The 18,958-nt window shown below is 36.5% G+C and overlaps 1 protein-coding gene across 1 annotated transcript in view; it reads right to left on the bottom strand.

Moving 5' to 3' along the window:
* The window catches only part of LOC135694205 (uncharacterized), a 56,444-nt gene extending 37,918 nt beyond the window's left edge, over positions 1-18,526 (bottom strand). The window contains exons 1-2 of the mRNA XM_065212903.2: positions 18,367-18,526; positions 5,795-5,935 (exon numbers count right to left, since the gene is read on the bottom strand). Coding sequence (XP_065068975.2) covers positions 5,795-5,935; positions 18,367-18,479 — 254 coding nt within the window. The 5' untranslated portion in view covers positions 18,480-18,526. The remainder of the gene's footprint in view (positions 1-5,794; positions 5,936-18,366) is intronic.
* Positions 18,527-18,958: the final 432 nt, after the last annotated feature.

Consider the following 18,958-nt stretch of genomic DNA (forward strand, 5'->3'; position numbering starts at 1 on the left):
AGTATTTGCAGTATCAATACTTGCAGTATCAGTACTTGCAGTATCAGTACTTGCAGTATCAGTATTTGCAGCATCAGTATTTGCAGTATCGGCATTTGCAGTATCAGTATTTGCAGTATCAGTACTTGCAGTATCAGTATTTGCAGCATCAGTATTTGCAGTATCGGCATTTGCAGTATCAGTATTTGCAGTATCAGTATTTGCAGCATCAGTATTTGCAGTATCGGCATTTGCAGTATCAGTATTTGCAGTATCAGTACTTGCAGTATCAGCATTTGCAGTATCAGCATTTGCAGTATCAGTATTCGCAGTATCAGTATTTGCAGTATCAGTACTTGCAGTATCAGCATTTGCAGTATCAGCATTTGCAGTATCAGTACTTGCAGTATCAGTACTTGCAGTATCGGCATTTGCAGTATCAGTACTTGCAGTATCAGCATTTGCAGTATCAGTATTTGCAGTATCAGTACTTGCAGTATCGGCATTTGCAGTATCAGTACTTGCAGTATCAGTACTTGCAGTATCAGCATTTGCAGTATCAGTACTTGCAGTATCAGTACTTGCAGTATCAGTACTTGCAGTATCGGCATTTGCAGTATCAGTATTTGCAGTATCAGTACTTGCAGTATCAGTACTTGCAGTATCAGCATTTGCAGTATCAGTATTTGCAGTATCAGTACTTGCAGTATCAGTATTTGCAGCATCAGTATTTGCAGTATCAGTACTTGCAGTATCGGCATTTGCAGTATCAGTACTTGCAGTATCAGTACTTGCAGTATCAGCATTTGCAGTATCAGTACTTGCAGTATCAGTATTTGCAGTATCAGTACTTGCAGTATCAGTACTTGCAGTATCAGCATTTGCAGTATCAGTACTTGCAGTATCAGTACTTGCAGTATCGGCATTTGCAGTATCAGTATTTGCAGTATCAGTACTTGCAGTATCAGTACTTGCAGTATCAGCATTTGCAGTATCAGTATTTGCAGTATCAGTACTTGCAGTATCAGTATTTGCAGCATCAGTATTTGCAGTATCAGTACTTGCAGTATCGGCATTTGCAGTATCAGTACTTGCAGTATCAGTACTTGCAGTATCAGTACTTGCAGTATCAGTACTTGCAGTATCAGCATTTGCAGTATCAGTATTTGCAGTATCGGCATTTGCAGTATCAGTATTTGCAGTATCAGTACTTGCAGTATCAGTACTTGCAGTATCGGTATTTGCAGTATCAGTATTTGCAGTATCAGTATTTGCAGTATCAATATTTGCAGTATCAGCATTTGCAGTATCATTAATCGTTTCCAGTCAGTGCTGTAGCGGCAAAATATCCGGGCCAGAGCAACTTTTAGGAGCTGCAGAAGGCCACAAAAAATACAATGTATTTTATATTAAAATAAATCAATTGAAAGATCCTTAAGTAGGATGATGTATAATGATTAAAAAATAGCTATCGACGAATAACTTTCTTCTTTCATTTTGGTTATTACTAAAATTTAAAAGCTAAAGCACTGCTAGAAAATTTTTGCATATTATTATTTAAATATTCTATTCGAGGAAGACTATTAAAAAATATCTTTAAGATACCTTCTCTTTAATCAAATTATCTGTTCGATTTATAAATCGTATTGAGATCAGATTTTTAAAACCAGGGGCAGCTCGACAAATTCTTCTTAGGGGCCCAAGACGGATTTGGCACACCTCTCTTAAAAACATAACTTTTAGGAAAACTTATAACGGGATTAGTTCCAATTTTCTCCATCTTTGCAGACATAAGTGCTAATTGTCATTAAAAAATTAGATGATTTTGCTAAAAATTCGTAGAAATCGATCATGTTTGTATAGTCTGGTGACAATAGGAAACAAAAACACTGTTGCTTGTGGCAGGTACAACAATGCCAAGGAGGACGTGCAGTGAAAATTGTGAATTTTCAGCTCACATCCGCTCATTATCCGACGTTATACTATCAAGTGTGTCGGACAAATATACTTCAGTATGCCAAGTTTCCGTCATTTCGTGCCATCTTCAAAATTCGCGATACCAAAACAAAACATAGATACCTTGACGAGAAAGATATAAGAAAACATCTTTGTTCAGTTAATGTTATTTAGGGACATCGTCTCGGCTGATTTTTTAATCATTAAAAAGAGACAAATTCATATAGCATTCGCATTCAAGAATTAATTGACAAGATAATGACACTGCTTCAACTGCAGATCTAGATAATAACATTCCTGTCACGATCCACAAAAGTTCTTTTATGATGCAGTCAGATAAAATTTATTAATTTTGACACTTGATGGCTAAAGAAGACGGCGTTTAAAATTGCAATTCCTTTTGCAAGGAGACCATCAACTTTGGGTGAAGCTAATACGGAATCAAGATATTTTGCAACGGTCTTAGCGATAAATCGTGATAAATGGACAGTTATGGGGAGCTTTAAGCTGTTAAAGATTTTAAATTCAACTTCCCAGATTCGAAACGTCAGATATGATTCACTAAAAACGCATTTGAGTGCCACGAACAGATGTAGAATGTTGAATAAAGTTTGGAAAATACCTGTTTACGAGAATATGATTGCTTGAAAATGTAGCTGGAATAAAGGATTGGTTATCCCCTCGCGCATTTCAGGAAATCGTAAGACAGTTTTTGACGAAATGATTTTCAAAAGCTTTGAAAAGTAACTACAAATGAAGTGCTTGAAACAGAATATACATCTAGAAACAGCTTTCTGAAAGGTGAAAAGTTTGTCTCTTCAGAAAAGCTTGCATGCATAACTATTGCATCTAGCATCTGTTACAATTTAAACAAAGCGACAATCATAGTAATTGATGAACGCTAAATTTCACAGATCCATTGATGTGGTATTATGTTTTGAAATTACATACACTCCCCTAACAAAAGTATTCCACCACCTCGAAGGAGGAAAAATGGCGCAAGAATTATCTAAAGCTATTGTTGCGCGAATTGATTGCTTTTAAGTGGCGAATGGGAGTTTGTCGGAAGTGAAACAACCACCAATTAAAACTTCAATCTTTTAAGAGCAGTTTTTTTAAAATAACAGTTTCAAAACGTCTTTTAACAGTTTCAAGTTTGAAACAGCTTTATGCCTTCTTGAATTGGTTGCATATAATTGAGCAATGTATTATTGTGGAATTTCATAACCAAACCTGAAAAATTTTTATAATTAACGATTCTTTGGTTCTTCAAGAACCTTTTAAAGTATGGTTCGTAATGTTTTTCATACGAAGCCAACCATTTTTAACGATGTACAAATCTGGACTTGAACGACGCCACGGAAAAACTTGAATTCTTCTTCAAAAATGGTTTCCCTTTAATCAGGTGAATTTTTATTCTATATTTTTGTAAGACACTCATTATTTTTTATTTGGAAGAATTTTGAGCTGCAAAACATTGCTCAGCGTCGAGTTTCAGGTCTTTTCCTGTCTCTTGGTGTAAAAATGGTGAAGTAAAACAGACAAAATCGCTACCCCTCTAACGTCAATTTTTTTTGTTCACCCACTTCTTGGTTTATTACTACTGAAGCACTCTCGAGAAACTTTTTCGATTTATTGAAGCTGTTGTGTGGCTGCATCTAACATGGTCAACAATTTTTCAAAAATTAAAGACGCATCTCATTTGACAAATTTTCTCCCTCAGGCGTGGTCTACATTTTATAAAACATTAATGTTTTTGCGTAAAATTTACATTTCTAACCAGGTATTCTATGGCGTCAGCAAAATTTGCCAACTTTTCCCGCCGAAATTTGCTATAAAATTTGCCTATTTGCCCCAATTCATGCATTCAAATGTTTTGTATTGTAAAAATATTGACAAAAAGTGCCGCCATTTTGAACAAGGTGGTGCAATACTTTTGTGAGGGGAGTGTATATCATTAAGTCTATTACTTTTATCTTTCTGGCATCTGCAAAAACCGAAAGAACAGAACAAAGTTATATTTGGTTCGGATGATCAAGAAATTTCGTATTATTTCCAATGAAACATTTACTATGTTATACATAATGATTTGAAGGTTAGCTTAGAGAAAGCAGATTGCATTTCTTTACCACAACTGGATCCCCTTTACCATTAAAATGTTGGTTATTAAGATGTTGAGAGCAGAAGTAGTAGAGTGATTGATAAAACCGATACACTAGAGAGGAGTAGAGAAAGGAGAAACAGTTGCAAAATTAGAGCAGTGGCCAGAGGTGTAGTCGTAAATTCTTAGGAAGTATAACGCTAAAGTCATAAAACAAAAACAGCGTTTCACTAGCGGTTTTCAGAAAAATATCATACTTTGTGCATTTCTAAACATCCCTGCATTGAAATTTTAACTTTTTGCGCTCTACTTCATGCGTCTCATCAGAGTGATGTATGCGATGTTCTGCAGATAACCTTTTCGTACATTTTCAAGGCATCCTCTTTAATGAGATTGGTATCTTCTCTGTTCAACTTTTTGTGTCAATTTGGTTACATGGCTTGCCCATTCGCTACTCATATAAACGTCATGCATTGGTTTGTGGTCTTAAGCTTTCATTTGTCAACTTGTTCAGGCATGCGATGTTAAACAGTGCTCTTTCTATGCTTCTCTATGCCACTGCCAATTTATGCCAGCGGCCATGTTTTAACACCATATGTTGTTGCTAGTATCACAACTCCATCCGTTACTCTTTTCTTCAAATTTAAAGCATTGACTTTTTCTCATGAATCGTCATATTTACCATATCTTTGCCTTCCTGCAGCTATTCCTCTCTCAATTTTCGTATTTTTTTCATTTTTGGATAATAGTAGTCGACCTAGGTAACCATATACAATCACTTCTTCTATGATCTTTCTCTCTCTTTTGACCAATGAGCTATTTTCTTCCTATGGTACTGGACACAATCACGAAGAAAGGACCTCTGAACTACACATGCCCAGTCTACATTAGCAAATTTCAAAAATGCAATTGTGATATCTTCATGCGACTTAAATCACTTTCATACTCACTCGAACCTTGGTTGAGACAAGTGTTTAAAGCCTAAACAATACATTTGCTAAATGGTCCTATAAAAAATTGGCTACTGTTTGGTCTGATCTGATATCACTTATATCTAGTATGATACTGATATTCAAGAAGCATAACGCTACTGTTTGCTTGTTTAGGTAGTATAACGCTGCAGCCCAAAACACCACTCCACTACACAACTGCCAGTGGCAAAGAGAAAAAGAAGGACAATGTCAGTAAAAACACATGTCGACAGTGGCAAGTTTTTCAATGTATTTTCGTATGTCATTGGAAGGAAAGGCTTTAAGTATGCATCGCATATAATGAGTAAAATGCGACTCTAGATTTGTTTCTATCTGACTTCATTGCGACTATGTTCAGACCTTTCAAGTCCCATGTATTTAGGCGAGACACAGACATTTCGCTCTCTTCTCACGCTGACACGGGTCAAAACTGAATTCTCATGCATTCTACAATATACTTCTTGGTTCATTAAAATTCTTCGGAATTGTATATAATCCCTAGCACAAATCCTCTTCCCTAACAAGGTCAGCTATAGAAGATAATATGACTACATAAGAGGCAAATCCGCCATTTGAAGTGACGATATAGTTACCGTATAGCTCGTTCAGTATAATTGCTTTTTGCATACATAAACTGAAAAAGTACGCTTCTTTAAACAGCGTGAAAGAAGATTTTGAAGTAAGTTAGAAATAATTCGATAATTAATAGAAAGAAAGAAAGTAAGCCAGGAAGTTTGACTAGCAGTTACAAAATTTTCTAACAAGTGAACACGTTTGGACATCATACCTGTATCCTGTGCAAAAGCCACCCCTGTCTCCCATATGTCCACCACAGTTTCGCATATACGTTTGCAGCTGCGGAGCACAATAGGAACGATAAGCTGGCTGGCCGTTATTCTCTGTCTTTTGCATCGCACAAATATGCCTCCTACGAATGGAAATATAACAAATCATTGATAAAATACTAAATAGTACATTAAGCCGAAGCTAGATTTTGCTGTTTATTCTATTGAATTGTCAGTTTGTGCGTTTACTGTCATTCTGAAGATGACATTTGCCGTATTTGATTCCAATTGACGTATTTGAATTTGAAGAAACATTCAAATATCATATTATATGCTTGGGGTATGTCGGAACTTGCCATATACTGTTTGTTAGAAAGGACGTGATGAACGGAATGCAGCAACACCATGATTTAAGAAGAGATGCGGAAAGGAAGGCGAAGATAAAATTTGCTTAATCTAGAGTGGATACCGCAGATCTAAGTTAATGTTTTTGTCATTGCTAGGTACACATTTCTTTGAAAAAATTGGATTCTTGAGAATGTGCAAAAATTACTCAATCAAGATTAAAGATAATAAATTTGTCAAAGTGATGAACAGAGACAGTATATGATTGCCTCTGGCGTGCAAGTTGAGAGCTGATGTTATGCCTCAAGGTCTGTTGAAGTGACAATTAAATGCAAAACCCTGATCTAACCACAATAAAAATTGTTTTATTCATTTTCTGGGTAAAGACTACGCTAATAGGAAATAATTCATAGTTGGGAGGATGACGTCTGGCAAAATACACAAATCACGAGGTTGTTATAACCACCTTATCTAAATTTGGTCGGGATAGAGCCAACCATGCCAGTATTTATGACCAAAAATGAAGAAATTTCAGGAAACAACTTAAAAGTGGTTTACTGATATAAAGAATTGTTAATATCTTTATTAATTTTCTTTCATTCATTGGATTATTTTTCACCAATTACTTTGAAATTCTTCATTATACTTCGTGCAATAAGTGCGCTATTTTTGGAAGAAAGAATTATCGATGTCTGTAATCTCATATTGAAGAGCTGAACGGGGCACTTAACAAGCAAGCCTCGAGGGAATGGAAAACAAAATTAAAGAATGAATGAAATATGTCAATATCGACATAAAATGAGACAATAATTGTCTAGCTTCAGGGTTGTTATGTTTCGTGTCAGATCAAACGATATTTACTTAAAATACTGCTGACAATGGACACAAATTGTTTCCTTATCTTCTTTCCTCAAAGTCAAAATAACAGAATGCAAATTATAAAACAGAACTTGACTAAAACTTTTCCTCGCTATTTTTTTGTAATTTCATGGATTAGGGAAAGGCTTTCGGTTCACTAGAAGCTCAATTTAATAAAACAGAAGACGATGAAAGATTTGGTTTAACAAAGAATTGTGACCAAAACCGTGGCCAATGTGAATTGAAGATCTTCATAATCCTACAAAAACACTGACGCCTAAAAGACGGGAGGTCCTTTTTGACTGTTCAAATGTGCTGTGCAAATGTTCAAAAGTCTCAGACGAAATTTGCCATATCACCGTCTGCTACATTTCCTCTCTTTTGTTCAAATTCTAAATAAATTTCAATAGCACACATCTTGACAAAAATTTAAGAGTGCACAATAAATATTCAGATACAAACAAATGTATCGCACAAAATGATTTGGAATCAAAGTTTCACGTGTTTAAAAGATTTATACCGAATTTCATACATTTCACAATCCAAAATCATCAGTTTGATTGGCAATCACAAAGCGTACATATTTCTCAGAAAACAGTGCTCCTTTTAAACAAAGAAAAGTCACAACTGGGGTCAAGCTTTTGCAAAACTTGATTTTTGAACCTCGTCAAAGCTTCCCTTGTTCTTAGCAATCGTTGTCTGTCCATTGTCCATGCATAGTCATCAAGGAAAATTTTTTTTAAATAATGCTGAGCCAATGAAATTGATGCTTAAATAATGCTTAAATAATTTCTCCTCTTGCGTTTTCAGCCACACACTGAAGGTTTCGGATATTGGTTTAGTCATAAACCAAATAAATTGTGATGCATTAATCCTTTACAAAGACAACTTAAACTGCATATCTTCTAGAATTAAATTTCAACTGTGGCATCAAAAATTACACAATTCAATGTTTGTAACTATAATATTGGATAAGGTGCCTCAAAAAATCATATCCGGAAAATAAAATTTGTTTTTTTTTTCGAATTCAAAACTTTTTCGGCGGGAAGAAGATTTCTTAGTTGCCTTTCAGAATTACTGCCTGTTTAATAGCAAGTCAAGCAAAAATAATAGCATCTGGATGAAAAAATTGATTACAAAAATGAAAAAAAGTTTCTTACGAATTAAAGACCCACACTGAGATAGCCTTTGATTAAAGTTAACATTGGAAACAAATTCAATCGGAAAACTAAAGGCTCTTATAACTATAAAAAAGAATGCAGTGAGCACGAGGCAGATTTCAAAGTAAGCCTGTCCTAGGTGTTTTGAGGTTTCAAACTTAAGTGTTACGCATTAACTGGATTACAGAATAAAGTTACCGTTTAATAACACATAATGGATAATCGACCGCTTTAACGCTGAATCCTTATTGCTTCAGGGTAAGTCTTTTATCTACGTCTTGGTGAATAAACAATTCATTTCCAGTAATATTGAAATTTATTGCAGAGATTAAAGTAGAACCTTTTAAAGAAATTTATCATCAAATTTTCCCACAATCTAACAAGAAACCATTTATTTCACATTGAAGGAGGCGGTTCCCGACCGAGGCTGTTATGGGAAAGCAAATTTTTCCCCGTTGCTGAACAGAAAGAGCTTCTGAGTGCCGAGTGTTTTGCAACATTTAAGTAAAAATAGTAAAACTTGATTCGGTTCATACACGTTTTTCGTTGACCTTAACTCTGACGTAATGAAAACGTTTTCTAATTGCGCAAAATTATCCGGCCTTCTTAAAAGAAAAAACAATATTTAATGTCTTAAATAGCGTGAAAAGCATCTTCTAACCGATGAAACCTTAAAGATAACAACAATTTTCAAATTGAAAAACAAACAGGCCTAAAGTAAATGCTGCAGCAGCGAAAAGGTAGTGAAGAAGTTACCTTAAGGTCATCGAATCGCTTTTTCAATGAGAATAGGACTTCTGATCAGATTACGATAGTTAACCCTTGTATTATCTTTTTAAATGCTCTTTAAAATAATACGTTTAATCATCAGGTTACCTAAGCAAAATTCTAAAAATCCAGCATTCTCTTTAAAGGACTTTGTTATCACAATGACCGTGTCGAAAATTCTTTTTCTTGATAGATTTTGCCCAAAAAATGACGAAGAAAGGGTTCTTTCTACTAGGATGCAATGCTAAGCATGCCTTCAAACAAAACCCTTTCTCGACTTTTCATTGCGAAAACCTTGCTTTAAACAAGATATACAGCATACTAAACCAATGAACATTCCTCTCAAGTTCTTTAAAAATCCTAAACGAACTACGCATCTAGAGAGGCACCCGTTGGTGCAAAAATGCTTCCGTGATCAAGTTATATCGATGAAAGAATACTGTTATGCAGATTGATGCTAGCAGTATCTCCTTATCAACACTGGTGGTAGGAGGTACTAGACAAATAGTTACGGCCTTGGGCATTGTTTGTGCTTTAGCCAAACACCTCATTTCAATCTAATACCTTCGATTTTTTCTAGTTAAATAAAAGTGCTAACAAGACTTGTTTTGGAGATTTAGAGAGCTTACAGCACTCTAACCAAAACCAGCCTTCATTAACTTCCGCAATGTCTTGGTCCTCCGATGCTTTTGCAAAACAATAGTCTTTTCAAAATCTGTTAGATATAAATTATGACTGTAGTGCAGGTATGGTGAGGTTATAAAAAGCAATTTACTCTCACGCAAGGAAGTGCAGTGTTAGATCAAGTAAGCTTAGGGATATCGATTTATATATTTCTTCTATTAAATGTAATGGCTTATATTTTGCTTAGATTTACTGTAATGGAGAAATGACGTCATCCTGGAAAAATATTACATTTTGCTAAACTTTTCCTATGGTTTTCGCGACAACGAGGCTCTTATGGTTGCTGGTCTAAGACTATGCACAAACTGCAAAGACCGCTTGTCAAAAACCAAGACCAAATTGATAGGCATTGCACAGCTTTACAAATGTTAGCTACAAGCCAGATTCAATCATTTTCGCTTCAATAATATTGGGCAGTGGCGGAAATTCATTTTTCAATTAGGGAGAGGGGCAATGCCCACAAAAGCAAGCAAATTTGCCGACAAATGACATAACCGAAAATTTAGCGAGAAAACCGACAATTTAGCAAAACCTGGGGGTGGTTGCTCCACAAACACACCTCCCCCCGCACCCCCGCATTTTCCGCCACTTTTATTGGGATGGTAATCCATCAACTACTCGCCGTTTGTGCAAAGTTGCCATTGTATGTTAAGGTAGATAAAGCGTACCAAAAAATGTCATCTTTTGTGACGATGACGTCATTTCTGAGATTTTCATGACAGTAAATATCAGTAAAATATACACTTCATTTGATATCACTGATGTAGTAAAAATTTCTCGGTTTTGAGGTTATGCGCAGCAAAATATACTAAAAGAACACGGTTAGAGGTGCATTTCTGTGCTGTATGACGTCATCGTATCTACGAATTTCGGGAAAACAACAAAAATTATCCATGCTCGATTTAAAATGTACAAGAATGTTTTGTAAAGTCAGCGAATATTCCAGGATTGATTCAAATTTCATCTACTTGTCAGCTTTTTTGTAAAAACATTGATAACGCTGTAATGACGATTTTCGGGGCATTAGGCTTTGGAATTAAGTTCGCTCCAACGAGATATTTTATTCTATAAAAATTTTAAAAGTACATTGAAAATTGCACACCGATATTTCCGGTAGTTGATTCTTAAACAGTTTGCGTCTGCCAGTATGGTATCGCGGCTTACCTACCAATTAAATTCTCTAGAAGATCGCTCTATCGCCTAGGCCAAGGTAGACATTGGCATCTGCACCTAATTTTAAAACTCATACTGTTTTATCCTTTAGATCGTTTATCGTTTAAAACAGATTGAATATAAAGACATAAGGTTGGGATAAAATTGTTAAACGAGAACATCGGAAAAAAGCAATGAAGTGATTTAGGTTCTATTGGGTGTGTGATCATGTTGGGACCTTGAACGAAGACACTGTCTCACAGTTAAACTGACATTGTCAAGAGTAACGACTGCTTTTTGATAGTGGCCTCTCTCGTCCAATCATAATTTGTTTGGGAGATATTTGTGAGATTCAGACCATTTATACTAATGTATATTAACATATTGTCAATTTGTTTTTTTCATTTCTTATGCAAAGCCGAGATTGGTTTGATGCAAAGAAAAAGAAAAATGGTGCGAAAGGTCTATATGTTCCTAAACCAAGTGGGAATGGACTCATGGGAAGATATCGTTGCGCCAGCAGATGAAAGAGGGCTGTCATCGTCTGAAGTGGTTCTTGCGGTCTTTGAAATTCCCAAGAGCCTATGGTTGAAAATTTGATATATCGACCACCAATACGCCAAGAGGGAAATATTTGCTAGTTGTATTGAATAAATTAATTAAAAAGAGCAATATCTGGTTTTCATACAACAAAGATTTCGGTGTTTGAAGTCGTCAGACCAAGAAAGAGCATAAGCCATTTTCTGCAAAGCGCACAACTGCAGTAAGTTAAAAGCTTTCGTTAGCAGATCCAATTGAAAGATCAAATATTTAAAACATTTATGAAAAGGTTCAATTGCTTCTAGGTAAAATGGGTCATTTCAGTTGCCCCTAATTTGATCTTGAAGTGCCCTGAACGAGTGCCTGTTTGTAAATGAAGTGGGATGGTGGTGATTCTGAATAGCTATTTGCTGTTAAAAGATTATTTTTATACCGGTTATGCCATTCTATTATATTGGCAATTAAAACATCAGCTAGTTCTATCAATAGCTGTTTAACAATACATATTGTAAGTAGGTTAGGTTGTTGATAAATAATGGAACTGAAACTAGCAAATTAAACTTGTGACAGCTGCATTGGCTGTGTCTAAACCTGATACTCAACCGTGCTTTGCATTTCTATATCCCTTTTAGAAAGCATCAGATTTAAACAACTAACCCAGTTAAAATGACCAGTGGACATACCGATTGCAAATCAACAAGACCCAACTGACGGTCCTTTAGTTCAGGGGTCGGCAACCTTTTTAAACCAAGGGGCCAAATTTGATTCTTGAAATGCAAACAAGGGCCACAACTCAAATTACAGTATGATTATAACATATACTAATTCTACCCAACTACTAATCTAATCAATCAAAGTGTATTTATCGGTAAATGTACTGTAATATAGAAGCTGTATGTAAATACAAATATAGATGTAAATTACGTGTTCACTGGTCAGTATATTACAAGAAGCTAATGCGCAAGTTGGTGCTGCATCAGTATCGTCGGAACGAAATTCATATTTGGGGGGCTGTCCTATGTCTTCCATCTCATTCAGTGCACTGTTATAAAATGAAACATACTACATAATTTGACAATTATTGGGGGAGCTCCAGCCCCCCAGCCACCCCACCCCCCACCCCCCCCGGTTCCGACGGGCCTGTCCATGCCCTTGGCCAACTTCTCAATATTTGGCAGAATTGTTGATGTTGACAGCCGCAAGTTGCCTTCAAGGTGCTGACCAGTCATTCAAGATCGCAGTCGACTCTTTGCATACTTCATCTTTGAGAAGAGACTTTCGCAAAGGTAAGTACTTCCAGACATGCAACACATCTTCTTGGCATGCTGCACCAGACCTGGATATGAACCATCATCCACCATGCAGATACTCCATATAAAACTGGATGATATGAGTTTCCTTGTAATTCTGTTTCAATTCATTGGTACCCTGCAGGTCGATCAACTCCATTTGAAGATGGAAAGTGAACCAAGTTCCCTTGATTCAGCTGAGTTTTCCAAAGATTTATAGGAACGTGACAGAAGCAGGAACGTGACAACATCTTCATACATGACATTCACAAATTGACCATGGCCTTGAAGCTTCTTGTTCAGCATGTTCGAGTGACTTGTAATATTAACGAGGAATGCTAATCTAGACAAGAATTTAGGATCACTGAATCAATGTCGAGCCGACACTCGTGCATTGAGCCACATTATTTAAAGGTTAACAGGGGCCTTCCGGGCCACACAAAAGTACCTTGCGGGCCGCGGGTTGCCGACCCCTGCTTTAGATCCTTCTCAGACTCACGGTTCAAGCAACGCATTTCTCGCATTTGAAGTGGATTACGGCGTAATGCGCCTTTTACACTATCAGCCATTGCGTCAAGAAATGACTGTATGTTGCAACTTATGGCAATGGGATCTAGTATAATTAGCAGACATGATTAAAGACTTTGGGTACTTGTGGTAAAGCTTAGAGGGATTCTTAATCAATCACGCAATGTTCTTCATATTAATGATGAATTGCGCATTGTTTATGTTTGCTGGGATCGTTATATATGGAGTATTTCCTGCCATGTTTTCATTGGGATATTGTATTGAGTCATACCACAACTAACGTAACGAGAAAAGCACTTGTAGTCCATTCAAACATTAAGCAATCTCTTTGAATTTTTCCTTCGGCATTCATTAGTAAGTCAATAGCTTAACGAGTCTGTGTTTGACTATTTGGATGGCACAATGGTTAATCAATGAAGTGCACACTTCCCTTTGGTATGGTGGGCAAGGGATGTGGTGATGCAGCACAACCACGCCTTGCAGCATTACAAGAAGCCGATAATTAAAAAAGAACCGAGCGTTTATTGTATAATGCTTGGGACTCAGTTTATAACCACTTATTTGCAAATTCACCTGCGATCCGACGTTGAATCCGTATCAAATTGACATAGACAGGACATCAACCCAGAAATCTCGTCAACACTATTGTCTTTTGTGCTTTTGCCGCCTGAAGCATTTTTGCCATTTTCCTTCTTTTTTTCAAACAAGCCTTAGAATTTTTCCATATCCTCCTTCGTTATTTAGGTGAAAAAGTTGAGATTGTATAAAACACGCAAAAAAGTTGAAATTGTGTAATACACACAAATTACATGTTGTGTTGTAATAGCCATGGAATTAAATCGTATAACGAAAATGCATTTTTATAACTTATCCATGTTAAAACTATGAAAATGCAAAGTATTTGTGTCTAGAAATTGCTTAAGGATAGAAAAACGATCTAATCCAGAGATTATAGCACCAATTACTTTGATCCGATACAGAATATCGACGTAACACTAACATCAGCACTCAAATGCATTATGAACCGATGTAGTGGAAAATGTGATTTTCGATCATGTCTCCTAAACCGATCACTTTGTCGATGTTCTAAAAGCTACGAGCCCCTGAAAACAAGACGTTCCATGCTGCTGTGATCGGTTTAACTGTGGCATCCTAGCGAAGTGTTTTATAAAGAACAATTGCAAATTAAAAACACAGCTAAGAAAGTCAGCTTATGTATGGACCTTTCCAAGGGCTTTATCAGAAGAAGAGATAACGATACTAAAGTTAAATCCTTATTTCTTTTTATGGCTTGCGGATAAAGCGATAAAACTTGAATGGGGCTTTATTTTGAGCCATATTCCTCGATAAAACTAATAATCGAAGGCAATTTAGCGAAACGTATCTTTAGTCAAGGCAAACCATACAATGACAAGGCTGGTATTGTTTTCATTATACCAATGAGCGCAGCTGAGATACAACCAGTAGGGCTTGGCTAGTAACTTGAAAACGTCAGACTTTTTTAACAAGAATAGAAAGAAAAAAGGTGAAATGGATTTGCCTATCTGTAACTATAGTATTGTCTTACGCTACCAGGAAAATAAATTGAATTGTCGCGGCTACAAATGGTATCAAGTAGTTTATTTGCGAGACTGACATATGTCAGCCTTGTATCTATTCTCTGCCAATGTTAATACACATGAATACGAATTCGATTATAATGAATCCTAGGGTAATCGTTGATAAAATTTACAGCCCAGGACAACATTACGAGGCTGGTTTCTTTACTGAGAAAAACCATATTGCAAACTACGAGTGCATGAAACGAGAAGCATCCTACTGCTTCAAACAGCTTTTACTTAATTCTCAATTTGTTGTTAACTACAAACAAAGTTGTTCCAAGTAAACTTTTGCTATTTTGTTTAGAGGTAATTGATTCAATTCAATACTTTATACTTTCTATGAATAATCATATCATGATGCGACCTTTGTAAGCAACTTCAGCGCTAAAACTAAAAGTGAAATACTTTTAACAGTCTCAGTAAGTTACACAACAAACTTCCTTAGGGAAAAAGCCGTAATTAACATCACTTAGATATAAGCCCAACTGGCAATGCAGCTCTATTAGAAATTGTTCGGTTTCCGCAGGTGGAGGAAGGCTTTTAGTCCTCTACCAACATGAACCTCTCTTTACTCAAATCCCAAATTCCTTGATAAATTGTCATGCGACAATTCAATAAGCCTGGCTCAGAATTGCATTTATGAATAATCTTTTACACAAAACTAACATTATGTTATTCGCTACAAAGATCAAAGGAACGTAATCGATACCATTATCGACATTGCTTTCTTGAAAACCAGCACTGAATTCTGCTTTCTAATCGACATAACATTGGAAGAAATCGTGAAAATCCATCAAATTGTGTAGTGTACAAAGGATTCAGTTTCACCTAGGAACGATGTTTTTGTATAATCTGGATAGCTTTACCCAACATAGCTTTAAGGGCAGCCCAATTTGCACTGCTAAAACCCAGTCCAGCTTAATTCTACCTCACAAGAGAGTAAGAAGATACTAACAGGCTACAAGATACTAACAATTTCGATGGGATAAATTTTCGGTGAAGCAGGGCAACCAAAAAAAACCCTGCAGAATTTTGTTTGAAATCAAAATTTTTTTTTACCGAACTTATCGAACGCTAAAAAAATCTCGTTTACATTTTCAATAATGGATTTTCAAAAAGGTAAATTTTTGGTACTTTGGTACGGAGTTTTTGGGCACCGTAATTTATTGGCACCAGATTCAAACAACAGAATCAAATGCTTGCGCGCATGCGTTGAATAATAGGAACTAAGGAAAAGGGTTTTTGCGCAATAAGTAGCTTTGCGATTGCTGTTTCTTTTGCGCGAGGAGAAAGTGGCTGTTTTTGGTATTTTTATGTAAAACAATATTGGGCCGGTTTCGAAAAAATATTCGCAAAACATGCGGGTTGCGCAAGAGCCTTTATCAATGGCTCAGATTTGCACTATACATTGAAAATCATTTGCCCCATTCAACCCCGATAGTTTGTCTTTCTAAAGTTTTATCTATCTTAGTTCATTCAAACGGGGGTTAACTAGAAGAGCGTAAACAGGGCTTTATTGGGTTTCAAAGATTAATTCCGCTTCATGACATTACAATGAAATTAAACCTTTTATAAATAGGAAGGGAGGCCCTTAGGGAGCCCCGACTGTCATTGAAAGCACGACCAGCGCTTAGTCGAATGATCAACACCTAGAGGCTCAATAACAGCATAACACTTTTTAACGGTCTGAAATGTCTAGCAACATCTTAACATGTCATTGATTATAACTACCCCTGATACACATTGCAAGGACTACTTGTGGTGGTCAACGGATCCCGGAATTTTTACAAACTACTAGGCCTAACAATACTTTGCTTGTTTTGTGCAACTTTTGTGGTGCTCATATTACTGAACAGAATACGTCACAATCGTGTTTTTGTGTCATTTAACTTTTGTCAAAAATGTAAAATGACTGACAAAGAAAGGCAAAAAAACTGCTGATTTCCATAAAAGTGTAAACAGGCTTTGAGCATGTTTAGAACAAGGACGAATTTCGGTATTCTTCCAAACAGCAATTCAAGCTAGTGGTACTTTATTTTCTTGATGAAAGAAAGCTTGCAATGCCCCCCTGTGTCCTTTGCAGAATGGAGCTTTTCTCGATGCTGAACAGAGGAAATTTCATTTCAGTTTGAATGAAACAAAATACGAATTAAACTTATTGTTCGCGTTTAGCCACCATCCAATATGAAAACCGTATTCTTAATTGAAATTAAATGGAATCTCGAGAAGTCCTTTTGTCTTTACATCCCGAGCAAATTGTAAGTTCGAAGTAGAAAATCAAAAGTTTACAAACTTATGAGGTCAAAACGTCAGGATACATTTGTTTCTTTGGTGTGTCATACAGTTAATTTTATTCTCCAGGTACGAGCGAGCATGTGTTCAGGGTAGTAGAAAGCAGCTGGTATGACTTTGGACTTCATGTGTTTCATGTGAGTGCATAGGTCTCTTAGCCATCGGAATTTTCGAGAGGAAATGTGGAGATAAAAGATTCTTATCTTTGATTATTTTCAAAAGTAGGGGGTTTGATGTCCTAAAGCCTTTGATAAACACACGGCCTTTGGAAAGTAAAAGACCGTAGAAAAAGGAGACGACCACAAAAACTCCTTAAAATCAGTGCCATCCTTTCAAATGTCAAAGGATAATGAATGGCTAAAGAAACATTTGAGATAAAAGGAAATTCCTTGCAAGGGAAAGAATCTACTTTCGTGCTAATGTTCGGCTATCGGAAACTGCATTTCAGGGGAAGGGGATGAAGGACAGATTTAGAAAGGTCGGCCGATTCGTGTAGGCGTTGCTGCTTTTTCAAGCATCAAAATAAATTTTTTTTAAGAATAACGGTATAAGCATAAAACATAGCAAACGACATGACGCTAATACAGTAAAAACTGAGACGCTTTGGGATAGAGAGACAAGCGAAAAGGACTCAGTTTGCTCAAGATAAAAGAACATAATAATGTGGTTAGGGTGAGCTTAGTTTTTCGTTAGGGCTTGACAGTGTATCATATGGTAATAAAGAGCATCTCAAATGTTCTACTTTAATAAGCATTTCTTTCTATCAGGCCAGGATTCTGTGAATAGTTCAATTTACAGAATACTCAGGTCACCCAAAAGGGCGCAATCTCGATAACATTTATAGAGTTGTTCAGATCGGTGAATCTAAACTATTTCTTGATTTAGAAAGCTAAAAAAGCTGCTTTTCGGCCTCTTTGTTGAATATTTGTTGAAAGCATTGAACAGGAAATAACGTAATGAAAATTTTGTCTCGAGACAATCTCGGCATCTTGTACAGAAACGGCGACATAAGGTTATAATGGAGTGCTATTGAGTAGTGGGGAACGGGAAAGACGTGCTCGACCACAGACTTTATACATTGTTTTTTATCTAAATGGATGGCACAAAGGAAACAAGGATGCTTATTTGCAACTAGGCAAATTCAGAATCTTGAAAGGTCAGCAAAACATTGAGTGTTTAGAAAATATTGCAAAATTCAAGGTTGTTGAACAGCCTTGCACCAATCGTAGGATAATAACATTAAAATTTTGAAACTCTGTAGCTCTACCGAGTTTTTGAACTGTATCAGGCTAACCCCACAGAACTCTTTTCTAAATCGTGCACGTCAATCGTGATGAAAAATGCAGCATAGACTTACCCGGGAAGATACACGAATGGCTGGCTGTTGGCACAGTCTGCTATCTTGGTGAACACAAAAACAACAAGAAGCAATAACAGTGTAAGCATCCGCGCACATCCGTGTCCATCCATGGCTCTAATCGAATGTGGGTTGGCCAGATGTCAACTGGTGTTTGAAACTCTCTTGCATGCCACCGCAGCTATCAGCAACCAGGCATCGTCTCGAGGCTGGGAATGCGACCAAGAATCAATCTACTGTATTCCGGCTATGCTGGTTGCAATAGGTTTTTTATTTCATTTTTATTAAAGAAAAATTGAAACTTCTATCATGATACTGATTATAATGGCCATCGCACTTATGAAGAAAATGGTGAAATGACAGGGCCTTGCACGAAAGGGGTACCGATGGTCATGGTTCCCCATCTTTATCAAAAACAATAGAGCCTTTCTCAAAACCTTTTGTTATGGGTGTCAAGTTTTCACATGCAACACCTCCCCCCCCCTATTTTTCAACCTGTAAAAGACGTTTTGATTATCAAAATTAACTAGACGATCGATTGATGATTCATTATTATCACGATTGTTCTGATGGTTGCAATGATTATGACGCT

Source organism: Rhopilema esculentum, chromosome 11 (genome assembly GCF_057945365.1).
Source record: "Rhopilema esculentum isolate cy_ngs chromosome 11, ASM5794536v1, whole genome shotgun sequence".
Taxonomy (NCBI): Eukaryota; Metazoa; Cnidaria; class Scyphozoa; order Rhizostomeae; family Rhizostomatidae; genus Rhopilema; species Rhopilema esculentum.